General features: G+C 39.3%; 1 protein-coding gene across 1 annotated transcript in view; it reads right to left on the bottom strand.

The window, feature by feature from the left end:
* Positions 1-3,646: 3,646 nt before the first annotated feature.
* Positions 3,647-20,583, bottom strand: part of CUNH8orf74 (chromosome unknown C8orf74 homolog) — a 37,508-nt gene continuing 20,571 nt past the window's right edge. The window contains exons 4-5 of the mRNA XM_070947302.1: positions 8,476-8,876; positions 3,647-3,916 (exon numbers count right to left, since the gene is read on the bottom strand). Coding sequence (XP_070803403.1) covers positions 3,647-3,916; positions 8,476-8,876 — 671 coding nt within the window. The remainder of the gene's footprint in view (positions 3,917-8,475; positions 8,877-20,583) is intronic.

Raw genomic sequence — 20,583 nt, 5'->3', positions numbered from 1 at the left:
GCTGCCTGCAATTTCTGCTGGTTCGAATCTCTCCAAGGCTCAAGGTTGACTCAGCCTTCCATCCTTTCTAAGGTAGGTGAAATGAGGACCCAGTTTGTGGGGGCAATAAGCTGACTTTGTATAAAATATACAAAAGTATGAAGGCTATTGCTTAACGCATTGTAAGCCGCCCTGAGTCTCCGGAGAAGGGCGGCATATAAATCAAATTTTAAAAAAAAAAAAAGGCATCAGGGAGAAAGGGAAAACTTTGGGGGAAACCGTGGTGTGACAGAGAAGGTGAGAGAAAGGGGTGCTAGCATGTATTTCTCAACCAATTACCCCTGAAGGAATATGAATGCAGATCTTGACAGACCGAGAGATCTCTCTGAGTGGGGTTACCCATTTCTGTGCTGTGATGGCAGAAAATGGATGATAGGTTCTTTCTCCCTTTTCTCCCAAAATTCAAAGCAGGGATCAAGAAATACTTTAGGATCAGGATCATAATGTTGGACTAAGATAAAACCTCCTTTTTCCTAAGTAACACACTTTATCCTTGAATTTGTCCCTTCCTTCAGAGAAAGTGAAAATATTACTTTGACTTGGAAAAGGACATTAGGAAAAAGTGTCACATATAACACACTCCGTGACACACTCCACTGATGGCAGCTTTTAAAATCTATTAAACTCTAGGAAATTCTAAACGCCTTTCGTTTAGTCTGACCCTTCCCACTCAATTTAACTTTGGCTGCTGCTAAAACAAAAATAGTTACTGCCTTCAATGGGCTTGCTTTAAATGATAAATGTTTGGAAATCCTGAGTGGAGATTGATGATAATGAGGAAGAGGAGGAGGAGGAAGGTGGGCTTTGTACTGTGCCATTCAGAGAGGTTTTTTTCTTCTTAGTACCCAGCGGTGGAAGGCTGTCCTGTATCACCTCACATTCCAACATTACGAATTCTGCTGCTTTCTCAGGCAGAAAAAAATGTTCTCCCACTCTGATCTGTTAGAGGAGGAAAAAGATTCATTTTCCCAGAGCTGTAGAGGGAGGCTCCTGCTGTGTGCAAAGGAGAAGGAGTAAGACACACAACTTTGTCTTTTCCTGCCAAATCATGCCATTGGAGGTGGCTTTAGGCTGCTGAGACTTAGGAGAGGATGTGTCCAGCTCTGTTTCCTGACTGATAACAGTAGCCGGCCCCTCCAACCGGATGTTATGCGTCCTGGGGCTACCTTTATATTTAAGCAAAGGGATGAGGAAAAATCACGACTTGTTTATACTTCAAGAAAAATAACGTCGCTTTCTTGCTCTCTGTGAACACATATAGATGGCTCCCTGAAAGAATAACATGATGAAAATACAATGTCCCGCATCCCATAGCAGACCTTGTATTTGAGTGGTGGGGGTCTAGAATACCCAATATAGATTGCAGCCTTTTTTAAAAAAAAAAAATCAGACACCCATGCCTCATTTCCTTTCACTTGCTTCTTCACTTTGATGGAAGGGTATCTAAGACAGAACTCATCCCTGAAATAACTTTCTATCAGATCAAACTTTAGGTGTATAGATAACATTTTACGGTTCAATCCTGCCTTTTATCAGAAAAGAAGCCAAGGATGAAGACAATATATACAAAGCAAGAGTATAAAAACCAGCTTTTAAGATTATTACCACCACTAGTATAAAAAGGCAACCTTCAGGTGCATGTTCCTTAAAAGTAGTTTACCAACACTGAAATTAGAACTCTCCAACATGTCAAGAGGCATTTTGCTGCTTGAGACAGATAAAAACGCAGTGCTCTTTATTCCAAGTAGTTTACCAACACTGAAATTAGAACTCTCCAACAGGTCAAAAGGCATTTTGCTGCTTGAGACAGACAAAAACGCAGTGCTCTTTATTCCACAAACACAAGGTGATTGAATCTTACTTTAATTTCGGCAGCAGGACAGTACTCTTCACTATACTATATTAAATGTATTTTTATTTCAAAGTTATAGACAAATAACATTCATACATCTATTAATTTGTAAACTTTAATTAGATAAAATCTAATCTAATTTAAATCCAATTAAAAGTATGTTAATTATATTAATTAAACTGAATTAATAAGATTGCTCTTCATGGGCTGAATAACTTCTATTACATTGAGGATTAGTTTGTTGACAAGTTTTAGAACATTCTGGGGGCCCATACATGCCGCCTATAGTGGCATTATAGCCTTCCACTTTTGAAAGACTATGTTAAGTACTGCCTTAAGGATTTATTTACCAAAGGAGCTAAGAGATTCCAGGTTCTGCAGTCTCATTTTGTACATTTAGAATACAGGAATTAAATAGAAATAAGCTAGGGAAGACTGGTATGAAGCATGCCATTGTAAAGAACTGTCCTCTTGTAAAATAAGCTGTTAATTTTCCCAGAGGAAAATGCTTCCTTCTGAATATGTCTATATCTATGACAATGCTCTCTAAATCACAGAGGGTACTTTTAATTGGCAGCACAAGCATAGAGTAATTTTGATGAAGCCATTTTGTTTTCATGTAGTCTCATAAGACTAGGAAGTCTTTCATCTCAGATATCTTCACATTTTGTCCTCTTCCCACCCATGCCCTTTCCTTTAATTTACAGTAATTTCTAGGATCTTATCATGCTGCAACAAATTTTGGAGAGCACTGAAGCAACGAGGACATTAGTCCTGTTATTATAGTCTCTTTCAGGAAGGAAATTCCATTATTTGCTTAGATGATGGGTATGGCCCCCAAATAATACTTGACCTTCCCTTAAGGCCCTAGAGTGTCTGTGTATTAGCCTAAACTGAAGACAGTTGAGAAACCTAAAAGCTATTGGAGGGTGGAACCCTGAAACTGAACTGCATTCCTATTTAATTTGTTGATGAAAGATCAAAACCAAGAGATCCCCAAAGAGAAAGTATCTGGCAGGAGAATAGGGGCAAATGGTATCTTGACAGCCATTGCTTTGACTTAAAGTATCCAAATTTAAAAATAAATACAAATTATCCAATTTCCACCAATTGTATATTTATCTGAATTTTAAAATGATGCTTGAATGTTTAGGATTACAGTGCATAGAACCATTGACCTGCAGGCAACTAAACATGCATGTACTGCTGGCTATAAGAATTCTGGCATGTGGCACAACTTCAATCAATTTCCCCAGCCAACATGTGGCACTATTCATGCAAAAGCTGAAAGAAAAAAACTTCAGAAGCACAGAACAGGTCACTGGATTACACTGTTAAGTAATGCTTGCTGATTCTCACATTCAAACACGAATGTTAGTTTGAATTTATTTGCCTATTTCTATCCTCTGTAGGTAAAAATATTCAAATTTTATTCTCCTAAAATGGCAATCTATTTTAACATTTTAAGTTATTTAAACTAAGGGAAATAGAAGTTTCACATAATGGGTGTATGATGTGTCTCGATCTATTCCCATAGCAAATTGAATATGTTAATGCAAGGCTATGAAAGAATCCTTCCTTTTAAAACGCAGACATCTGAACCCTACCTCCAGCCTAAAGTAGTATCCGTCTGGAGAATCAGCTTGAAAGGCAAAATACTTAGAATGCCTGGGATAAAAAAAGTACAATTATAAGGAGATGTATGGCTTGCTTCCTCATTGAAGGATGCACAATAAGAGAACCCCAAAGCAATCTTCATTTCTTTTTCTTCTTTTGGTCCTTCTCCATTTTGTCTTCGTTTTCTGAAGAGTTCTCCTGTGTCTTCTTTGGAGGTTTGCTTGACTTTTTTCCTCGCAAGTCAGGACAGAACGGAGGTGGGTATGGAGCAGGTGAATTGACCATCAAGGCCTTTTTCTGAAGCTTTAGTTCCAACATTTCAAAGGTAGTCTGGATCTCATGTTGAATAATACGATGCAGGTTCTGGATCTGTGTTTTAATTGCTTCATTGACTAAAGATATTAGTGTCTGGAAGACAAAATTAATATATCTGATGTTTCTGATATATTAAACAATTAATATGGTTGGCAATTGATTGATTGATTGGTTTAACAAGATTATAATCTGCTTCAATCCAAACAGATGTGAATGTGTTGAATTTATCTGGTGATCATCTAAAGAATCGCTTGAGGGTCTCCACTGAATGGTGAATAACACATAGAAAAACACAGTGCAAGAATAGTATAAAAATAATGTAAAAATAAAAATACCTACTACAATTAGTATTACCTTTGAGGAAATTTATAGTTATTTGGGGCATATCGGAAGGCTGTTTTTAACCATTTAGTCATATCCGACCCTTGGTGAATTTATAGGAAAATGCTCTCGATGCTACCTTGTCAAGCACAGCTTCTTTCAATTGTATTAATTTGATTTGATTGCAGAAAGCAAGGTCATTTTAATCAATATTGACCTCCATGAGAGAGCGGTCCAGATAATATAGATTACCACAGAATGCCTAACATTTCCTCCATACTATGTGTAGTGCCCATTATGAGGAATGGGGACTCTCAACAGATTCTCTTTAGATCGCAGGGGTGGTATTCACTTACCTTCGCTACCGGTTCGCAAATGTGAGCAAGCGCGTACGAACCTTCTGCACATGTGCAGAGCGTAAAAAATGGGACGTGATGATGTCCAGGCGGGTGGGCAGAGCCCCCGCAGCTGCTGCTACCGGTTCACTCAAACTGGATAGAACCGACTGAATACCACCACTGGATCAGGGGTGTCAAACTCACGTCATCACGTGACCTATCACAACTGTTTTCCTCTTTACTAAACCAGGTGTGGGTGTGGCCAGCGCATGACGCATCTGGCCCATGGGCCATGAGTTTGACAGCCTTGCTTTAGATGGTCAGACTGGTCAAGCAAAATTAATTCTGGCAAAATATTGCCGAATATATGCTGGTGCTATATCCCAAAAGGCATTTTTGGGGAGACTTGAATATGAAAACATTTGAGAACGCTTACAATTTATAATGTCTTGCTAAATCATTAGAATCTTATTGGTCCTTTGATTAGATAAACAATATCTCCTGATTGCTTAGAACGATGGACTTCTAAACAAGTTACTTGCATACCCTCATAATTCAACAACTGGTAAATACCGGTAGTTACATGATTCTTTGTAGGCCCTGTGAAAAGATAACAAAAAATATGGCCGAAGAAACAATCAAACTTCTGTATATCCATTTGCTGGATGTTGTCTGCCTTGACCTTCTTCAATCCATTTGCTTATAGCCTTTCAGTGAGGTGAAAGTAAAAATGATTAAGGTCATTTCCTCCTTAGTGAGAATGTAATATTTTTATAGCATTGCTTAATTATCATTGAGGTTTACGCAGCATATGATTCCTTTCATATATTGGCATACCAATGATTGAAGAATACTTATTAGTGAAAAAGCATGGAAAAGCTTCTTGTCTATCTAACTTTATTTTATTTGTCCATTAACTTTGTTAATACTTTATTAATGTCATCTGAAAACCGAATGACCAACTTCCCATGTCATCTTTATTTGTAAGAATGCTTCTGGGCCCCACTTAATCCTTCCATAATTAGACAATAAGAATAATTGCGAGCTGTGAAATTTCTTTAAAAATGTATGCATCTCCCTGGGAGAAAATATTAAAGTATGCTAAAGCAACAAGAACAGTAATATGGATGGGTAAACAGAGAGGCGATAAATGCATGTTTTACAATGGAACACACAAATATGACAGCCAAAGACATTGGCCTCCAAGGAGGACTAGGAGATAGATTTCTCGGGTTCCACATGGCAGAGTAACAGGAGAGGTATTCAAAAACAGCAGGGTGCTATAATCATGATATACATTGCAATGCAATGAGAAGAGGTCCATATGTCAGCTGAGATTTATCAAGCCAAACACATCCTCACTGACTAGGTAAGTATGCACATGCATATACACATACACACCTGCTGAAGGGTGGGGCTTGGGAACATAAATTTAATCTGACTATAAAGCTGGGAAGGAGCCAACAAAACAGCGTGGGGACCCAGGATATCATTTAGGTCAAGGTGGCAGCTGGCAATATGTATGAATGATACTGGTGAAAAGAAGCCAGCAGGCAGCTGAGGTAACATTCCTTTAATCAATTTCCCAAAAGCTGTTAAGTTTGGAGGAAATCCATTGGACCTTGAAGGCCTCAGTGATGATAGGCTGAATTTAGAACTGACAAAGAATTGGGAATAGCAAAATTTGGATTTCTCTCCCCCCCCCCCCAGAATGGTACTGAACAAAACAAAAAAAAAATGATTGGGAAATTATATTCCAGCAATCATCGCTTGAGTTCAAAAGGTGATATTCTCTCCATTCATTTGAATGTACTTGCCTTTGCTGGCAGCTGAATGAAACACAAATGCATAAGCATTAATGGGCCATTCATTTCACTCCACAGATGGGCTGACAAGTGAAAAAACTGCCTCTCACTTCCCTAAACAATATTCTACAGGGCAGAGAAGAACCAGAAAAGCAAGCCCAGGCAGGTGGGAATTTTCAATCTGAAACGTGATAAACTCGTCAGAGGTTGATTATGCAAATCAAAGAGAGAGCAGAAACAGAATGTTTTGGAGGAGTCAACCAAAGTCATAACCCTCATGTGCTGTCAATCTACAGTGTGAACTGCACGTTCTGAAATCTTCAGGGCAAAGTAAACAATACAAACTGTAATCAAGAAGCAAACAGCAAGTTTAAGAGCCATAGAGAGGCAACAATATTGCTTTCCCTCCACACATACGGGTGTGTTGGATTTCAACTTGCATTATTTCCTTCAACCTCTTCAGCACTTTCTAGGTCATAGGAATGATATGTCCTCCTGTGAGTATCTAATCAGCTCTTCTTGCCCTGAGAAGTGGTCTTGTGGATCAGTTGGTTGCTCAGATGAATATAATAATTGGATTCACACAACATGTGCATTATCTGGTTGGTTGCTTAATGTTCGATCTTCGCACAATATATTGAAGCATTAACTAACCAAAAAAAAAAAACTGCCAGTAAAACAAAAAGTGAATGCAGCCCAGTGGTGGGATCCTACCGGTTTAACAACCAGTTCGCTGTGCGTGCGTTTCACTTGCTCTTTGCTGCGCTTCGCTTTGCTCTTGCTTTGCTGCGCACGTGTGTGCAGTTTGCTGAAAATTGAATTCCTTGCTGAGAGCAAGAAAAACAGCTGAGGAGCGGCAATCCACTCTGCCTCCCCAATCAGCTGGAAGCAGAAATAAAGGTGAGTATAACGCAGGGGCAGGCGGGTGGGCCCATTTCAAAGAAAGAGAGAACAGTTTCACTCACGATTGAAAGTCTGAGCTAACGGTTTGCCCGAACCAGTAGAATCCCACCACTGATGCAGCCACATTATTATTAGTTGTTAATCATGTTGCAAGGACATTGCCAATGTATGATTGGCAGAGTGGCAATGACAAAATGAAATAAAGGAGTGACAGAGCTTTAGAAAACATTTTGAGGGCAAGAATAAGAATTTGGAAATGAGAGTCAAACCTAAAGCTTTCACTTTTGTTACTAAATTTTGTGTTACATAAGAATAGAAGAGCCTCCACTAAATCCACTAAATCCAGTGTCCTAAAACTTATAGGAGTCAGACAGACTCCTTAAAAATCACAAGCAAAACAAGAAAAGTAAGTGGGGCAGTGAAAAAATACAGAAATAGCTTGGAGGAAGGCTAGATCATCTAAGACAGGAGTGTCAAACTCAAGTCCCCGGGGCCGCATCCGGCCCATGGGATGCTTAGATCTGGCCCATGGGACTACCCTGGAAACAGTGAAGGACCTGCCCATAGTGCCTCTGCCAGAAAAAATTGAGCTTGGGACGGCCGCCTGTGGTCCTCCCAAGCTCCACTTTCACTGGCAGAGGGTTGCAGGAGTCCGTTACAGCCAAAAATGGAACTTGGGAGCCCGTTTTCTCTGGCAGAGTGCTTGGGCCACCAGAAGCACCCCCAACATGAATGATATCGAGCTGCCCATGCCCACCTTGGCCACACACACACCACCACCCCCAAACACAGCCTTGATATGGCCCTCAATGAAATCAAGTTTGACACCCCTGATCTAAGATAAAGAATTTTCAGCTATGATACCCACTAAGGAGCCTCTGGATATCCTTTCTATTTTGAGAATCTATAGTCTCAATGCCAGAGTTCCCTTTGTGAATGGGCAATTCCTGACCCCCATTCCATGGCAGCCCGAGTGCCTGTAGCATATTTTCAACATTTCAAATGTACCTGCTGGTTAAAATTTGAGAAACCTAATGGCTAGGCCCATGCCTAACCAAAGTTCCTTAGAAGAGATTAAATGAAATTCAATGGCGGTCGATTACCTATTACTTATGTGTAACAATAATAATTTAACAATACACAGTGCTAAATTAACAATATCCTAGAGCAGGGGTGGGCACCTATGGCCCTTTTATGATTAGTGAACTTCAACTCTGGAAGTCCACAAGTCATAAAAGGGCCATCGTTCCCCACTTCTGTAAAGGATGCTACATTCTTCATTTACCTCTGTGTTAAGGATCTGTGTTTGTCTTCTGACCCTTTGGTACACTTCCCTGAGCAGATGTTCCCGCTCTGCATGCAAAGTTTCTCGGATATGCAATATACTGGCCTGTTTTTCTTCTTCAGCTGCACAGAGGGCAGCTAATTGTTGCTGGTAGTTCCACATTTCAATATCTATGCCTTCACTCAAAGGAGGGGGGCTGGGGGGAGCACAGACCTCAAGAATGGCAAATGTCTGATTGCGGTCTCTCTCCCGAGTCATCACTAACTGGTACAGCCAATAATGCTTGAGAAATGTGTTTGAAAAGTAATCATATACGGCAGACTTCTGGAAAGAGGAGAGCTGAACCGGAAAGGCAGTCAGTTTCTCTTGAAGGATTCTGATGGCTTGCAACAGGGAAAAACCTGAAAGGAAGAAAAGAAAAGAGCAATGATACATATATGCTTGACAAATACAAATAAAAAAATAAACATACAAGTTTTGGAGTATCTTTCTGTTCTTCACTCAACATACAAAGGAAGAGATTTCCAAATGCTGAAAAGACAGTCCATGTGAATGGCTAGCCTTAACTCAATCTTATTCAGTGGTAGGATTCAAATAATTTAACAACCGGTTCTCTGCCCTAATGATTTCTTCCAACAACCAATTCACCAAACTGCTTAGAAAGTTAACAACCGGTTCTCTCAAAATGGTGCGAACTGGCTGAATCCCACACTGATCTTATTCATTTGTTTTCCAGGGAAATGTTAAGTCTTTTGGTTCCAAGTAAAATACCAGGAGTTTCTAAAAGTAAAAAGAGGGGAAGGTAGGAATAGAGACCCTATTTTGTCCAAAGTTTAAATGGAGCAAAATAAAAATGGGGCCTAGGATAGAGGCAATAGTCCTGTTTTTCTTTACTGCAACAGGTTTATTTGGGTCTCTCTCTCTCTTCCTCTCCCTCTCCCTCTCTCCCCCCCTCTCTCCCTCTCCCTCTCCCTCCCTCCCCCCCTCTTCATATAGAAGCAATAGCAGAGGGGAGATGCAAAAAGGAAGAACACATCCAAAATGAAGACAACCATTGCCCATCTGCCACACCCATTGGGGTATGTTGGGGATATTGTTTGTGACCAATGTTATCCACTGCTCAGGCCCAAACTTTCTTTGCCTACACTCCCAAAATTTAGTCCCATTGTCCTATTCACTATATGAAAAGATATTTGACTATCCAATGAATCCTGAACCCTTTAAAACAATAAAAAGTAATGATGAGCTCTAGACAAAAATTGATTTAAATTCATGTACTTTATATATTTGAATAACCCAATAACTTACCAAATTATTTCACTACATCCAAAAATAGAACACTGACCCTTATCAACATAACATGAAGTATTACGAGCATATAATAACAAATTGTGTTCCATTTCAGCCACCTGAACATCTAAAGCAATCTTCCAAAATGTAACAAAACAGATAGAGGTTTCAAAATAAATTGAATTCGGTATGAGAAGAGATAATAGACAGCCTTGACAATGACTGATGGATCAGAAAACCAGATTTTAATCCAAAACAAATTAGAAACCTAGCTTTATGGGGAAAAGATTTTGGTTAAACTGAGAGAAGTATCTAGCGATATTTGTAAGATAATTTTGCTAATGGACTCAATTCATTGGAAAAAAGGAATACAATTTTCCTTGCAGCAGGTTTTACAGAATAATAGAGTTGGAAGGGATCTTGCAAGTCTTCTAGTCCAAACCCCTATTCAAGCAGGAGACCCATTCCAGACAAGATAGACACCCGGGAAATATTCTAACTGTAGAAAATATTCTTGTTTGGATTTGACAGAGGAGTGGACCAGAATTTTGAACTGATTACTTCTAGTATCTAAGTGGATAAAGATTGATTGATTTGTATTTGTATTTGTTTGTTTGTTTATGGGCAATCTATATGGCTTCCCATCTTGAACAAGCAACTGGGCAATTGGGCAAAGAACACTATATATATAAAACATCTTATAAGAAATTAATTCTAAACAGTGCAAAATACAACTAAGAATAGTCATCAAACTAAAACTCCAAGGTTCCTCAAAGCATTTTAGATATTAACAGGCAAATCAAACTCAAATTTCCACATGGGAAAAGAGCCAGATTTTCATAACCTTCTAGAAGGCTAGTACGGCCAATTAGAGGACAAGGCAGTTCCAAAGAGCGGACCTCATTATAGAAAAGATATATCTCCTAGGATCTGCATAATGTCGTCATTCCAGAGAGGTAGGTACTTGAAGGATTCCCATCCTTCTGGACTCAGTAGAATGGGATTGGATATCCCTCCCTCCCTCCCTCAGTAGAAAGCATTGGATATCCCTCCCTGCCCTTTACTCCCTCACCCTGGACCCATGCCTTCCTTACCCCAGTCAAAGAGCCCCATACCAACTGCACTAATACCCTGTTTCCCCAAAAATAAGACATCCCCTGATAATAAGCCCAAGTGGGCTTTTGAGCGTATGCGCTAAAATAAGCCTTCCCCCAAAATAAACCCTCCCAAAAAATATTTAAACGCAGAGCTGGAAATCAGGTAAGACAGCAATAGGAGCCCTGTCCTGCTCCACGTGCCCCAAAATAATAAGACCTCCCCGAAAATAAGGCCAAGTACTTATTTTGAGGTTCAAAAAAATATAAGACAGGGTCTTATTTTCGGGAAAACACAGTAGAGCCCATTAACAGGTGGGATACACCTGGTGCACACCACATACACATAAACAATCTGGGAGCTTTTTCATAGCGTTCTTCGCCCATACGCTTGGGATACTTGCCAACTTCTTACTTCACACTCAAACATCCTCCCACACACACCATACCCAGGTGCTGAATGCTATGCTTAAAAATTAAGTAAAGGCCACAGATTAACCACTCCTATATTAGACAAAGATTTTTTTCTCCCCCTTTCAACTATCCTGAAACAATTTTGAGCTGCAGGTGTGCCTGATTGAACTTTGTGCATGTAAAGTTATGGACACAAGCTTTCTACACAATGCATTGTGATATCCTGAGATGCACTGCTGCATTGCTTGTGACAGGAAATGTAAGCCAAGCCTGGAAAGGAGCCCCTGAATCAGATATCATTGGATTAGTGTACAGCGGGGTTAGGGTTAATATACAGAGAAAAAATAAGTGGTAAAATGAAGCACCACTTTATCTGCATGTATAAGATATTGCCTTGAATGTTTCAGAGAAAATGTATTGCAAACTGAAAGCTAGAAAACGAAAGAGAAAGATTCTAACACCTATGTTTTTTGTGCTGCTTTCCTATTTACAAAGAAGATTTAAATTGGGAAGAATTCAACATTTGGAACATTTATCTAGAGTGTACATTTGTATATTCTATTTCTTATTCCATTCATTCACATCAATTAACAAGTACATGTCACAGCTCTCTGGAATAAAGTCAGTTCTTTTGAGCTACAACATCAGATACCTTCTGAAATAGCACAAGGCCTACATTCAAGACACAAACTGTCAGACAAGTTTTGGGCACTGCAGCAGTGCCTAATTAAACGGGAGAGCACTCTTTCCTATTTACCTTGCATTTCCCTCATTCTAGTTTGGTTGCTTACTGCTTCAGGGAGCTGTCCATGCCACAGCAGCTGGTAGCTTTGCCCTGCTCTTCAATGTCCAGGGGAAAAAATGGCTCAGTGGCTAAGACACTGAGCTTGTCGATCAGAAAGGTCCGCAGTTCGGTGATTCGAATCCCCAGTATAGGTCTCCTGTGTGAGCAGCGGGTTGGACTAGATGACCTCCAAGGTACCTTCCAACTCTGTTACTGTTAGCTTGGACCCCAAGGGAAAGGGCCTGAATTGCAACAGTTCAACTGACCAATAGATGTCCTAACTGAACAGAACTGAACTGAACAGTGTGGTCACTCGTTTGGTTTGGTTTGTTATTTGTATGTCCATCTTAATCATTAAAAAGTCAACTGTTTCCTTTGTATATCCTGTGTAGCATCTTTTTCCATATCATTCTTGTAGTCTGTCATTTTTTAATCCACTTCCAAATCAGTCTTGACCAGTAAAACTTGCTCCTCTTCCATATAATCTTTTATACATAGGCTAGCTATAATAGATTTTCTTCCTGGCAATCTATCCCTAATTTATTATTTCAAATCTCCCAATGGAGCACTTACCACCACTGTAACTGAGTCCATCCACTTTGTTGCTGTCTGTCCTCTTTTTTCCTTTCACCTTTTCCAGCATTAGAGTCTTTTTCCAAGGGCTGTGCCTTCACATAATGTGTCTGAAGTAGGATAATTTGAGCCTAGATATTTATACCTCTGAGTTGATTTGTTCAATGATCCCTGGGTTTGTTTTCTTGGCTGTCCATCATATTCTCAGGAGTCATTTCCAACATCAAAGTTTAAAGGTGTCAATATTTTTCCTACACTTTCTTTAAAGTCCAGGTACCAGAATTAAGGTAATATTTTTCCCTATTATTCTTATACTGTCCAAGGGTAGCTTCAAAAGGTGTGGAAAATCTGTTTCGCTTTGTTACCTATTACTTTGAATGAAATCAGATGACTAGAGTGAGTGGAAAAGAAACAGCAAATTTCACAAAGGCAGTGATGAATGGAGAGCACTTCAACTCAGCTCTGGGGAAAGGTCTGCAGTCAAAATCACGCAGAAAACCAACCTACTTTCTCACTGTCCATTTTGTTACATGAAATCTTCAAGACACCCTTCTTCCTGCTTTCCTTGGTTTCAATAGAACAAGACTTTTTCGGGTAAGCTCCTGTATGAGGAATTATCTTGCAGGGACAAAAGCAGGGGTGAAATCCAGCAGGTTCTGACAGGTTCTGGAGAACCAGTAGCGGAAATTTTGAGCACTTTGGAGAACCGGTAACGAAAATTTTGAGTAGTTCGGAGAACCAGCAAATACCACCTCTGGCTGGGCCCAGAGTGGGGTGGGAATGGAGATTTTGCAGTATCCTTCCCTGTCACGTCCATCAAGCCATGCCCCCAAGCCATGCCCACAGAACCGGTAATAAAAAAAAATTGGATTTCACCACTGGACAAAAGGATTGGCTGACAGAACTGCTTTCTATGTGCTGGGCTACCATTTTACATATAATTTTCCTTTCTGATCAACCCCCTCACAATTTTCCTCAAACGAAGACTTTCCAGATGTTTAGGACTTGGGCTGTTGGGAGTCGAAATCATCCAGAGGACAGAGGTAAAGGGAAAAATATTTTATCCTACACGGCTCTCTGCTTATCTTTCAATTTGTAGATAAGTTTTCACTCAAACAAAAAAGGATGGCACTATTGTAGTTCAAAATGATTACTGCCTTTTTTCCACCTCAGGATTCTATCACCTCATTGCCTCCTTGTGTAGATATAGATCCTCAGCTTTCAGTATGTCAAAAGGCAGGTAAGAGCAGTGCATCGATAGAAGATACTACTTGCAGGACTTGAAGGACACCCGAGTGTGATTTTGCAACATACTCTGTGGCAGGGTAATGCCCCTTATCTCACCTCTCTCATTCTCCCTCTTTATTTGCAAGTGTAGTTCTGATACTCTACAGATCGTTGCAAACAAACAAGCCTTCACATTTCCCAGCTTAGAGACAAGATTTTACTGATGGGTGTTTGGCTGCAGTTGAAAATTAAGAAAGCAGCTCTTATTATTCCTGCCTCTTGCTCCTTAGGCATCGTCCTATCTTGAAAAAGGACCATCAATGTTATGATGAAAAAAAGAATAATGAACATTCATGGATTCATGAATGTTCTAGTTAATGGGTGCAAGTAGAGGTGGCTTTAAGCTAAGGCTGAGTAGGCACTAGCCTAGGGCACCAAAGCGTAGGGGTGCAGCACTATGGAGTAAGACCCCCATTCCTCATGTTCCAATCACATCTTTCCAAATTAGTTTTGTTTGAAAAGAAAGTCTGCTGAGGACTACTACATACATCTGCGTGTAACATCTCATTTGGCCCTAAGCCAATTGAGCCTGTCTTTGGGTGGTGGATCATTACACAGCTGTGCATCAAAAAAACCCCCCCATCAATGTGTTTTTTAATCCTTGCAGAATGTTGTTTTATATTCGTAAAGTTTTCATGCTTAAGACAAAATGGATTTTTGTTTGTTTTTTTCCTTTGCCAAGTTCTATTTCTGGAGATTAACTGCTGGCGCATTCTGCCTCTTCAGTCTTCTCATCCATTGTAAATTGTAAAAGCAGACAGAAGAACAAAAGACCATTTTTTTTTTTTTTTGGCAATGTTAGGAAAGAACTACTTTGTTTTCCTACTGCTTCAGCTTGCCTTGTGACCAGATAAATAAGATCTTCATCATCAAATAGATAAAGGGGTAGGTAGGTAGGTAGGTAATACGTGGGCCACTCATAGCCACCAAACCCATTTTTATACTCTCAGAACAAAACAGTAAATGGTGGGATGGAGGGGTTCATTTTATAAGAGGAAAAGATGCCAGATAGGTGCATTAAGTCTTCATGAAGCTTTACCTATTTTGCACCAGGGGGACAATCCCAATCCCCATGGGGATGCAGCAGTGTGGTGGGTTTCAAATTTTTTTTACTATCGGTTCTGTGGGTGTGGCTTGGTAGGCATGGCAGGGGAAGGATACTGTAAAATTTCCATTCCCTCCCCACTCCAGGGGAAGGTTACTGCAAAATCCCCATTTCCTCCCAATCAGCTGGGACTCGGGAGGCAGAGAATAGATGGGTCAGTCAGAGGTGATATTTACCGGTTCTCCGAACTACTCAAAATTTCCGCTACCGGTTCTCCAGAACTGGTCAGAACCTGCTGAAACCCACCTCTGATGCAGTGCTATAGCAACAAATGTATCACATATACCCAGCTTTGTACTTGGGCCATCAAGAGTGGTTGAATGGAAAAACCTACTTACACAGGTACTGTCTCGGGAATAGGCAGCTGCTGAGGTTTACCAAGAAATGTGCCAGTATCACAAGGTACAAATAATTGGTATGATCCTGTCTCCCTCAACTATTTGCTAAATGTGTGGAAGCAGCAGAGTTGTCCTTTTGATGACAAATGAGGGAGTAAGGAAAATGAGACTGGACAATAGCAGATAATCTAAAAGAATTTCTCTATATTAAAATTCAAACTATGCATTTTCCTACTACACACAGATTGAAACAGAAGAAGACACAAATATTGGTATATAAAATGCCACAGTAGTTTGCTGATTTCACAATAGGCTGCAGTATTAATTATATTTAAATATCTTAAATAAATAGCCTACAAGAATACATATTTAATTTTTCGGAGATGAGAGTTATGATAGCAACTGATTTTTTTTATATCAGACAACCCCATCCCTTTAGTTACAAAGTCAGCTGTAATTTAATGTCTAACCAATAAAGGAGCTTGGCCGTCATGCTAGTTTCTAAGTGCAGTGAATTGGCTTATTTATTTTTCAATCTGGACAAACATTCAGTTGAACATCTTCACCAATCATCTACACCAGGGGTGTCAAACTCACATCGTCATGGTGGTGTCACAAAAAAGTCACATATCCGGACTTTTTTGCCCCTTCGCTAAACAGGGTGTGGGTGTGGCCAGTGGGTGACGCATCCTGCCCATGGATGACAGCCTTGATCTACACCATGAGGCCAAATCAACTATGCACAATTTTTTTCTGAATGAAATTACTTTTTTAACAAACAAAGACATTTCAACTTCTCCAAATTTTTCTAAACAATAGCTTGGTTGGGGGATGCAAGATCTCTCTAAGAGCTATAGAATACAGAGTGCTAGGTTAGTTGAGTTCTTGCTTTAACCCAGCTGGACTTAATATTTAAGATTTCTTCATAGGAAGGAATGAATTTGTTCAAATCCATAAAATAAAAAAAATGTCTAAAATCTATATTTGGCAGTCTATATTTTGATCTCTCAAAATCTGGTTAAATGGCTTATGACTCATAAGCCACCCAGAGTATAGGGGAGATGGGTGGCAGAGAAATTTAATAAGTCAAGTCAAGTCAAGTCAAGTCAAGTCAAGATAATAAAATAAAAAACATATAAAATAAAATAACAACAGCTAAAGTGGATTGAGTTCAGCACACTGTCCATCAATTAATTGCTGGTCACAGCAAGGGATCTTGGTGCCTCCTTCCTCTCCATTGTCCAAACAATAAAAAACTAGATTTTCATAGGAATACTGTGCCAATTTGCCTGTGTAAATTGCTGTCACTCTCCTATAGCAATTGCCCAGAAGTATTTAATGGTGCAAATATCAAAGTGTTGGGCCTGTTTGTGTGTAGGTGTCTGCATGCATGTATGCAGAGAGGTGGAGCAGATAAGAGATGAATGTTGTGAAATGCAATGTGGCAATGGCAGGCTCTAACTTCTCCACCTAGACACATCACAGTAGTATGGGGATAACCTATCATTGATAGCAGGCTAATCTGTTTCATCAGAGATTCCTGTGTGGGTGGATTCTTATCACTTTATTTGGAGATAGGGTTTAAAGGAATTGGAACACCAGAAAGATCTCACATGGTGGCCTTCCCCAGACTCCCACCATCCTCCAGCTGGTATGGCTAGGGGATAATAGTGTCAACTCACTTGCAAGACATTGATTTGAAGGCGGCTGATAGAAGTTTTCCCCAAACAGGAGTTCAGTTGTACTTTGGACATCAAGTTCCAAAAAATCAGAGTTGACAGTCTTTTTTTTTTATATAAAGTTTATTTCCATTTTTAAAAAACAATGCTTTACATATATATATATACAAAATTATTGCAACTAACGTACACAAATATGCGCCTATACCACTCATACAGTCCATTTTATTTCCCTCTCTTTTTTTTCACCCAAATATATCATAAATTCCAACATTCATAATAATCAGAATCTTTTTTGTTCCTAAGTAATTTTGTTAACCAGTCTGCCTCTGCGCATTCTGTAATTTTCCAAATCAATTTATTCTCTGTGGATAATAGTTCATTTTTCCATTCTTGCGCGTATAATATCCTAGCTGCAGTAATGATATGGAGGATTAAGTACCAGTTTTCCTTCATTATTTTGTCTGTTTCATTCCTAATAAAAAAATCTCTGGTTTCAGCTCTATATTATATCCTGTAATTTCCACTATCAAGTTCCGAACCTTGGACCAATATTTGCCTGCTTTGGGGCATGTTCACCATTGGTGGTAGTATGTCCCGCTACCATTCCCACACTTCCAACATGATGGGGAAACTCCCAGGAACATTTTTGCAATTATTGCCTGGGGGAATATGCCAATGGTAAACCATTTTATATATGTTTTCCTTGTAGAGGGTTGACAAAGTAAATTTCATATTCCTATTCCATATCACATCCCATTTATCTAGATTCGGGGAAAGTCCGAGATTCCCCCCCCAAATGATCATGGTATCCTTAATCACTTCCTCACCAATCCATCGTGATACCAAAAACTGGTAGCACCTTGAAAGTAATTTCTTTTCGGTTCTCATTAAGATTTTATCTAACTCCTGTAGTGATCTATAAATTCCCTCCTTTCCCTTGTCCCTTCTGACTTTTGATTGTATTTGGGCATATGCCCACCAGTTTACCATCTTGCCATGATTCATAAGCTCCTCACGAGTCCTCAACTCCCCTTGAGGGTCAAGCAAGTCCTGATAAGTCAGTAATATTTCCTTATTATATAGTGTCAAATGTGTTACCGCCTCTAGTGGGACAAACCAAATCGGAATCATTGAGTAATACCTATTCCTAACCCCCTCCCAAGATTCTAATAATATTCTCCGAAGGTAATGTCTCTTAAAGTGTCCACATTTCTTGCCTTTTTCTCTCCATAGTGAAATGGTACCAACCTTGACACAAATCATAACCTTCCAATGTAAGAGTCCTCTTCCTACTGATAGAAGTTTTCCCCAAACAGGAGTTCAGTTGTACTTTGGACATCAAGCTCCAAAAAATCAGAGTTGACAGTCTTCAGTGATATGATTCACCACAAGACACAGCTGAGAAGCCTCTGAAGTCCATCACTTCTTAAAACCTGGGCTGAATAAACATATGCCACACCTTGATGGCGTGAACTGAAGAAGGTATTATCTCATAAGCAAACAAGGGTGGCTTGATTAGCTGTAATTTGCTTCTTGGCAGCAACACGGGCAAAACCGATGGAAGTGAGGAGGGGGGAGAAGATACAAGCAATGCACAATCCTTTTAGAATTTGGAGTTCAGGGAAAATTTGTATGTTTATCAAAAGGTACAGTACACAGCCCAAGGCAACTTGGGAAAAATGCATGCATCTGCACGTTAAATGCCAAGCTGCTAATGGGACTGAATAAATAGATATCAAAACTGAGCCAGAAATGGAATAGGGGTTAGCAATTCAAATATCTTGTAGGAACTAGTCTAAAAAAATAGTGGGAAAGAACAGATTTAGCTGAATTAACTCTCCTCTGGCATCCCTCACCAATGAGAAAAGCTGGGGGAAACAATATGTGAAACAAATTGTAGAGCAACTAGGAAGGTGACCTTCTTCAAAAACCTAACCTGTTTTTTTAGGGGGGGGGATCTTAATTTAGATTCTGATTGGAAACTGTTTCCAATATGTTTAAATTATTCAGTTTTACTTAATCAATATTCGTTTATGGAAATTCTCAATTATCCAGATCATGTTTTGTTTTCTTTTGTTTTTGAAAAAAGCACCTTTGGAACATTAATCAGTGTATCTCACTCTTAGCAACATTAACTAATGTGTAGACTTCAACTCCCAGAATTTCCTAGCCAGAAGAATCCTGGGAGTTGAAGTCCCAGACTTCATAAAGTTGTTACTGAATACAATGCAGTAAGATGGGCGGTTAATGCATTTTATAAATAAATAAACTTGTATAGGTTGAGAACTGCCGATTTACTGTAGATCAAAGAATGGAGAAAGAGAGTCTTTCATGGAGCGCCGTTCACATTTTATTTTGGATGGTTACTGGCCAGAGATGTAGTGATTCTCACTTTTATATGCATGCTATTGATGTCCCCAGGAAATGACTCAAACAACATGTTATATCAGGGGTCTCCAAACTTGGCAGCTTTAAGACTTGTGGACTTCAACTCCCAGAATTCTCCAGCCAGCTATGCTGAGAATCTTAGTCTTAAAGCTGCCAAGTTTGAAGACCTCTGTGTTACATTAACTAGTTGACATGGCAGTTCCCTCTCTGTCTTTATTTTGTTCAAAGGGCGACTTCTACATCAACAGTATTTTCACCTTCTCTCTTCCTCAGAAACAATTTCAGAAAAGCTTGCAATGATCCCCATACTGCCTTTCTGTGAACTCAGGCTAAGGTGATCTTCTGCTGACTTATCACTAATCAACACCATGTACTTATCCCCATTCTTTTTTCATCCCACAGTTGCTTTGAGAATGAATAGTCAATCAAAAGTCTGCTTATCCAAAGTCACACGGAGCTCAAGTGAAGTGTTATGATTTGAGAACCGAATCAGTTCAGCAACCTAAGGACTTTGCTGGCAAAGTCAGAAGCAAATGATCTGAGATCAGACAGATACTTATGCAATAAAAATCTGCCCCCCCCCCCGACTTAACTACTTACTTTTCAACTTTAAAGAAATATTTGAAAAATATGCATTATGTAAAACATACCTTCAAACTGCACTGTGGAGAGAAAGTGTGCATAAAAATACATCATTCATATTGGGAAAATGCATACATTAGGAAGTTATACAAAATGCATAGATTACATACTTTTTTGAACGGAGAAATTGAATAAAATTAATTTTACAGATTTTTTCCATTTCCCTGTCAGTATTTCCCTTCGCCAAGTGTGCTGCTGCTTCCAACAGATTGATTATGGAATCCATAGACATAAAATTGGATATGAACCACTCACTTTAAAAAAAAAACATGCCTTATTGCATGAATACTCCCCAACCATCCTTTACAATGTTAAATTTAAAAGGAGTCAAAGAATTCCCAAGAGGCAATACTTTTATTTAGGCCAATCTTTTTTATTTTTTTTATTTATTTATTTATGTAATTTATATACCGCCCTTCTCCCGTAGGACTCAGGGCGGCTTACAAAACAAAACAAAGAATTACATAAACAGATTAAAATCAATTTAAAATTAAATTAAAATCAATTAAAA

This window comes from Pituophis catenifer, unplaced genomic scaffold (genome assembly GCF_029215685.1).
Source record: "Pituophis catenifer annectens isolate HBS135680 unplaced genomic scaffold, rPitCat1.0.hap2 SCAF_1, whole genome shotgun sequence".
Classification (NCBI taxonomy): domain Eukaryota; kingdom Metazoa; phylum Chordata; class Lepidosauria; order Squamata; family Colubridae; genus Pituophis; species Pituophis catenifer.
The sequence above is the reverse complement of the archived record's forward strand: the minus strand, read 5'-3'. Positions and strand labels throughout refer to the sequence as shown.